Source organism: Diplotaxodon limnothrissa, linkage group LG15 (assembly GCF_057381915.1).
Source record: "Diplotaxodon limnothrissa isolate DT_005_m linkage group LG15, D_limnothrissa_male_GT1.1, whole genome shotgun sequence".
NCBI classification, from domain to species: Eukaryota; Metazoa; Chordata; class Actinopteri; order Cichliformes; family Cichlidae; genus Diplotaxodon; species Diplotaxodon limnothrissa.
The window spans coordinates 28,390,081-28,398,102 of NC_140610.1; the positions used below are offsets into that span (position 1 = coordinate 28,390,081).

At 43.2% G+C, this 8,022-nt stretch overlaps 1 protein-coding gene across 1 annotated transcript; it reads right to left on the minus strand.

The window, feature by feature from the left end:
• Positions 1-2,271: 2,271 nt before the first annotated feature.
• LOC146617711 (photoreceptor outer segment membrane glycoprotein 2-like) lies at positions 2,272-7,198 on the minus strand. Its single transcript, XM_085372964.1, has 3 exons — positions 6,618-7,198; positions 3,846-4,083; positions 2,272-2,499 (listed from the first exon to the last, which is right to left on the minus strand). Exons 1-3 carry the CDS (start codon positions 7,196-7,198, stop codon positions 2,272-2,274), a joined length of 1,047 nt encoding a protein of 348 aa, XP_085229090.1.
• Between the last annotated feature and the right edge of the window lie 824 nt (positions 7,199-8,022).

An 8,022-nucleotide genomic window follows, 5' to 3' on the forward strand; every position in this document is an offset into this window, starting at 1 on the left:
ATTTGTCTTACAGGTAAATATGACGAGATGGCGAGTAAATGCACCAAAATTTCCTTCTGGTGGGCATTCTGAATGAAAATAAAGTGGCTATTCTATTCTATTTTATTCTACAGGGTGGGCCATTTATATGGATACACCGTAATAAAATGGGAATGGTTGGTGATATTAAAGTCCTGTTTGTGGCACATTAGTATATGTGAGGGGGCAAACTCCTCAAGATGGGTGGTGAGCATGGTGACCATTTAGAAGTCGGCCATCTTGGATACAATTTTTGTTTTTTCAATAGGAAGAGGGCCATGTGACACATCAAACTTATTGGTAATGTCACAAGAAAAACAATGGTGTGCTTGGTTTCAACGTAACTTTATTCTTTCATGAGTTATTTACAAGTTTCTCTTTGTTCACAGCCATTGACATGTCGAAGAGGTTAACACGTGAGGAGCGGATCGAAATTGTGTTAATATCTGGTGAACGCAGTAACCGGGTCATTGCAGCAGATTTCAATGCAAGACACCCTACGAGACCACCCATCTCCCATGCTACAGTTATACAGTTAGCAAACTGCTTGCTCGTGAAACTGGTTCAGTGTTGGATTTGCCAAAATGTGGACGCAAGAAAACTGTCACTAATGAAGAAACATCAGTGGCTGTCCTAGCTTCATTCAGCAAGAGCCCACAGCGTAGCACTCGCCGCATGTCACTGGAGAGTGGCATTAGTCGAACATCCCTTCGGCAGATATTAGCTACTCACAAATGGCACCCTTACAAACTCCAGCTACTGCAGTATGTCAATGAGGATGACCCAGATCGGTGCACAGAATTTGCAGAATGGGCAAAAGAAAAATTGGAACAGGACCCTCAGTTCACGCAAAAGATTTTGTTCAGTGATGAGGCAAACTTTTATGTGAATGGTGAAGTTAACAAACAAAACCACCGCTATTGGTCTGACACTAACCCACATTGGATGGATTCCTCCAAGACTGTTGGAACAACAAAAGTGATGGTTTGGTGTGGTATATGGGGTACAACGCTAGTGGGTCCATTCTTCACTAATGGAAACCTCAAGGCCACTGGATATTTGAAATTGCTACATGATGATGTGTTTCCCTCTTTATGCACTGAAGCTGGCACGTTCCCTGAGTTTTTCCAGCAAGATGGTGCACCACCACATTATGGGTGCCAGGTCCGAGCATTCCTAGATGAACAGTTTCCTGGAAAGTGGATTGGTCATCGTGGGCCAGTTGAAGGGCCCCCAAGGTCTCCCGATCTGACCCCCTTAGACTTTTATCTTTGGGGTCATCTGAAGGCAATTGTCTATGGTGTGAAGATACGAGATGTGCAGCACCTGAAACTGATACTGGATGCCTGTGCTGGCATTTCTCCTGCGGTGTTGCTATCAGTGTGTGAAGAGTGGGAGAAGAGGGTTGCATTGACAGTCCAACACAATGGGCAGCACACTGAACACACATCACAAACTTGTAAATAACTCATGAAAGAATAAAGTTACGTTGAAACCAAGCACACCATTGTTTTTCTTGTGACATTACCAATAAGTTTGATGTGTCACATGGCCCTCTTCCTATTGAAAAAACAAAAGTTGTATCCAAGATGGCCGACTTCTAAATGGCCACCATGCTCACCACCCATCTTGAGGAGTTTGCCCCCTCACATATACTAATGTGCCACAAACAGGACTTTAATATCACCAACCATTCCCATTTTATTACGGTGTATCCATATAAATGGCCCAACCTGTACTTGTACTGTTTTCAGGCTTTAACTGATGGGCTGTTGATTTTTTTTTCAGTGATCAGACTTCTTTGGAGAATGGTAAAAATTAAAAATGCAATCAAAGACCCAAAGGTACCAGTTCATGGCTTTGTAATTTACTTCAAGTATAAAAAATAACTCCTCTTATCATATAAAAAAAAATCACAAAGAGTTCATTTATAAACCTGTCATCAAGGTGAAACCTATTCAAACTCACGTATCTGAAGGCAGAAGACCTTGTTGGTCCATAAATCTGAGAGCTCTAAGGACTCAGCAGGTAAAGTTTAGCCACTGTTCCGAACTTGTTTCGATCAAACAATCAAGTTTTTGTTCTTGTCTCTGGGACGAAGCTAAACGTGTCAGATCCACTTGATTCACTCTGCATCCTGGAGAATGAAGTGATTTCTATCCCGAGTCAAAAGCATCTTTGGAACAGCTCATTCCTTCTGCTGTCCATGACTCCACAGGCTGGAGGCTAGCTGGTCACGGGGACCTGGACCTGCTATGATGGCAGTTCCTCCTCTGCAGCAGCAGTCGGGACATTGATGTTTGGGTCGTCGTCAACCTGGTAACACTTTCCCAGGTTCTTAATAATGTTAAAGTTGGACCGGGCCGTTTCTGCCAGGCTGTTTTCCAAAATCCAACCATCTGATTCCGACTCTGGATCACCCAGCCGGAGAACGTTCTCCATGGCCGTCTGCAGATAACGGACACCTGTCAGAACCAGCAGCTGGTGAAAAAAGGAAATACAGTATGTTTAATCAAGTTTAGACTTCAGTCACAGTGGAGACCACAGTGTGACCAGAAGTATTGTGACTGTGTGCCCCCATCTTGTGATCTCCCTGCCTTTAACATGGTTGCTTTTAAGACACTGAAACTGCTCAGTGTTAAATCTGCAATAAGAGCGTTAGTCTGCTATGGGGATCTTGATTGGATGGGGTCAAGCTGACACTTTTGGTCCCACCTTTTGTAATAATCCAGTGATTAAGGGTGGTAAAACGGTGTGCACATCAGACTGGTATTACTGTACGAAGCTAGGGTCAGACCACATGCTCTCACCCACAGAATGAGCCGAATGTAAATGTGACAAAATTATCATTTATAAACATATAAACACACAAGAGCAGTCAGTTCATTTTATTAACCATGAGCAGTGTTAATCTGTGGCTCAAAAATAAGGGTATAAGAAACACACTCAGTGCAAGCTCGGGATTTACTTCTGTTTTTCTCCAAAAACAACGAGATGAGGCTGAAGGAGGATCAATATGCTCATGATATCAGGGAGAACTCTGCTGATATAAGCTGCTGGGACTGTGCAAGGTCCTGAGATCTAAGTCTCAGGTGAAGCTCAGGATTTATCCAAAAGAGCTGCACGATCACTAAATGAAAGTTGTGTAGAACAGCTGACCTGTGAGGTGAACATTATTTACTGTCAGATCCTAAGGCATCCCTGAGTTCATCAAGGTACTCTTGTTGCTCACATCATTTTTTCTGCAGTGATGGAAACTGAATTGGAGTTCTGTACCCAGGCTCTTGTCTCACATCCGCAGTTAGAAAAGTGCCATGAGGGTGTCTCTGAAAAAACGCTACAGGAATCGTTTGGTGGCTTTCCAGCTGATGCTCGAGCTCCTGTGAAAAGACACTCTCTATTGGTGCTGCTCCACTTCCTCACTTTCATTGTTGGACTCTACCAGCGCAGCTATGCATGAGCCAGAGTACAAAATGATCCATCTTCATCTGATACAAGGCCGTCATCTTCCGAAACCAGCTGATTTACATTCTGTTACTTTAATAGGCCCTCACATTCTTTGGATTAGATTAGTTTATATTTGATTTGCATGTTTACCTCAATATTTGAAAATTTAGCCACATTTAGTGAACATCTGAGATTAGATCATGGCATATATCACAGAAAGTGAGTCTCCTTTAAAACCACAGAGGTCCACGATGGTGGCTTTGCAGATCTTATTGGGGTTTTAAAAAATCTCTTTTTATGGAGCTGATTTGTAAACCTCTGTGCTTTCACTTCTGTTCTGTATGAACCGACGGTTCTAGTTTCAGCAAAATCACCAGTACCTCAAAAAGCCAGATGAGCAGCACGGTGAGGCCGATCGACTGCATGATGCCGGTGTAGTGGTCTAGCAGGGCCTGTCGGCAGCCCCGCCTCCACAGGTTCAGCTGCTGGCTTTGCTTGTCTTGGGTCGAGCTGGTGCTGAGATGGTGCTGGATGCAGGGCCAAGGGGAGAAGGTGCTGCAGCAGCTAAAGGGAACACCATCCATCAGGTACTTCCCCTCCACATTACTCCTCATACGACTGAAAGGGAGGAACAGGAACTGTTGCTACTGCATGCAGAGCAGTTAGTCAGTCAATCGTTTCACTAGCTGGGCCCACTTCCTCATTTTAGGTTTGGCAGCACTTTTTAGTAGATAAAGGCAAATGGCTTAATCAAGAATTGAGCTAAGGTTTGGGGAAGGCCTCGATTGAGACTGTCGGTGTCAGGGCTCTGTGTGTGGGCAGGTGGAGATGTGGATCCAAGTGCAGGACTCTCAGACGGAAATATAACTGAAAACCACAGCTTTATTGCTGGCACCAACAAAACAGAAACCAAACATGAACACACTAACTGGAACACACAGGCAGGATCTGAGGGTACGACACGACACTGAGCACAGGAAAACACAGGGCTAATATACACAGGGTGGTAATCAGCGAATGGGCAACAGGAGGGAGACACAGCTGGGAGAGATCAGGGTTAACGAGACGGGGGGAACCAAGCTGCACACACTAACATAAGACAAAGACTTTCACAATAAAACAGGACACATGAATTACTAAACAAGCATGCAGACTTTACACTGAGAGACAGACAGAGAATGACACATGGAACCTGAACTAAACTAAACGTGAGATATAACTGAGAACAAATCCTTAAGCACGGATAAACAGAAACAAGAAATAATCATCATCACTACGAGAATAAGAAAACAATCCATGAAGCAGAATTAAACCGAAATATAATAAACTCAAAATACTGGGTCCAACGGACCCAGAACCGTCACAGTGGGTGGCTCCTGGGCCTGGCAGATCACCATTTACTAATGAGAAGTGAAGAGGTGAAAGAATTGGAAAAAGGGGAGGGAGGGTGGGATTATTGAATTAAATTCAATACATGTTGCAGCTGTTTCTAAGTGATGTTTGTATGCTGTTTGTGGAGTCATGATCTTCCAAGGGATCTCATGATCAAATTTAAAGAAACTAAAGCTGCAGAAACAATTATCACATGTTTTTATCAGAATGATTGATAAAGTTTCTGTCATTGCTAACTTATAACTTATGTTTAATAAGTTATCTGAAGTTATTTGACTGGACCCTATTGGTTAATCCTAATTAATCTATGACACCTGACCTCTGTAGCGTACAGGCTTAACTGCATTAGACCAGTGGCCTAAATCCTTCAGGGGTCAGTCTGCTTACTGTCTGTTGGAAGAGAAACACCCACATTTCCACATAGGTGTTCTATAAACAGGCCTTCAGTTAGAAATAATAAAGTCAGGGGAAGCAGTGTGAACTGTGTGTGAACAACTCACACTGCTGGTAAATAAAAGACTAACTAAACAGACACACAATCAGTCAATGCAGCATCTAATGAAACTTTATTTTAAAGTTGCAGTCGGTCATTTTTAGAAGTTTTTAATAGAAAAAAAGTCTTCATAAATATATACTGATTAATGCGTAATTCCGTCTTCCAACAAGCTGATGCCCTCTGACTCCTCTGACTCATCGACTCTTATCAGACTCTCTTCCAGAGTAAATGGACCTAGACACCGCCGTGTTGCCCTGCCATCTTGAATGCAGTGGCTAAGAATGACATGGCCGTCCCACCTGCATGATGACAATGGAACAGACCAGCCACATAGTACCACAGTTACATTTAATTTATAGATCACAAACAAATAAATGTCTTTTTCCTCGTCCCTTATCTCCACCTCATCCCTCTTCCTCCTCACCACAAACCGTATCTTGCTAATTAAAGCCAGGGCTCTGACACATAAAAATGTGCACGAACACACTTATTTATTCCTAAAATTGTCATCCGACTAAACAACAACAACAACAGCCGGTTATAAACCAACATTAAAACAAATGTCCCAAAAATCAAACAGTTTGATTATATTCTCATATGGTATGAGAGTTTATTTGCTAAGTCTCCAAGCCTGAAAACATTAGATCAGCCTTGAAGAAAGTTTCCCAAACACCAGCTAACAGAGGCTAACAGCAGCATTTACCGACAGAAATGTTCAGCAGATCTTCAGCAACTCACCTCAGTATCACAAGTGAGCTCCTCTGACTCATCGACTCTTATCAGACTCTCTTCCAGAGTAAATGGACCTGGACACCAACAGCTGAGATAACAGCAGACTACACTCACTACAACTAATGGACATCCAGAGGTGTTTGTCCTACAGCAGCCACCACAGCTAGGATTATGCACTAAATAAATTGTGAGGGGTAAGAAAAAAGACCTCAGTTCAATCTGCTATCTACTGACATCTAGACTAATATTTTACATATTTTGAACTCTTAATGTACTATCTGATGTAATTTCTAAGATTTTCTACAGTGAAAGGGTTTGTGGAAAGTGTTACGTTGTGTTTTGCACTAATACTGGGGGTTTTTCTGACAGACACCTTTAGGCGGGGTGTAGTTTTTAACCTGGTGCGCTTTGGTCTGATACACTCTACTGAAGGACCCTGTACCTGCTACCATATGATGCACATGGTAATTCACATGGTAATTCACAGTAATCAACAAACCCAGAAAGACTCAGCATGTCCTGCTCAACTTACTCTACCACAGCACTGCTGCTCATGTCCAGGTAGCGGCTGCTGATCCACTGGATGTGGAACCAGTCTCGGTATCCTGTGTTCCCACAGCACTGGAACTGGATCTGCAATAGGTCCACAGTTCTCTTCAGGTTGCAGCGGCCCGGAGTGTCTGTGTCTTTATAGTATCGCATGGCATTCCTCAGGCCCATAAACAGGGATTCCTCCATTTGACTGCGAATGCCGTAGCACATGAGCGCCCCTGCCAGGACGCAAGAGGTGAAGAAGAAGGTGCATATGATGTACGGCATCATCACCAGCTTCCAGCGCAGGAACTTGTTGGTGTCGGCACAGTCCAGGCAGATCTTGCCACCGAAAAAGTTGATGCAGCAGGCTGCTAGTCCTGTGGTGATCAGCATATCTGGCACATAGAGGATTCCCTGCTCCGACATCACTTCTTGCCATTTGTGAATCTCTACTCTGAGGAACAAGCCAAGGCCAAAGAGGATAGTTCCTGTCACTACAGAAATCCAATTAAGCAGCCAGAGAACCTCAGCTAGCTTCTCTCTCTCCACCTTGCTAAATGTCACCTTCCCAACTGCCATGACCGTTCTCAGGTTTCTGAGTGACTCACGGCTAAGAAGCTGCTAACATGGCCAAAAGGTGGCCACCCTCAGTGTGCATGAACACTTTTGACCACAAGGTGCTGCATAACAATCTACTGTCAGGCTGTCTGAGCTAAAAAGTTTATGTTCTACATAACAACATAACAGCATATTGTTTGTGCATATGCCTTTTTGTTTCAAAACTGAAACTTGTTTACAAATTAATATAATTTTAAGCCACCAAATTCATCATTCTCACTTCATTTGCTCACAGCTGAAGCTTCTAAAGGCCCACCGACTGAAATATTTAAGGTTGCACTTTTCATGAATATCAATCATTTATGATTGTTAAATGATTGATAAAACACAGAAAAACACAACAGGAGATAAGATGTACCACAATGTAAGGAGTGTTTTGTAAATCAATTGTGAGCGTGAATATGTAAAGACGAAGGCACAGAGCAATCAGGCTTTTTAGAAGCTGGTTGTGTGCACTCTGACTGGTTTCGAATCAGGCCTTCATTTCATCTCTTCGAAATAAGAAAAACTTCCCTTTGGACAAACAGTTCTGAGAACTAGTCTAAACTAAGGTGTTTGGATCTTGCTGTCATGAACCATCAGGCAGATGGGGTATGGTGGCTCAATTGTGAAGTCCACACAGGTGCGAGAGGTTCAGAGGTCAGAGGTCAGGCTTCAGTGTGGACTTTTCTTTAAATGAAAGCTGCAGGATGGAGCAGGAAGGAGGCTGCTGCCCGCTGAGTGTCATAAGCAGCTTACAGAGATATTTTAGGCACTCCTGACTGCAGACCACAACTTGACATGAT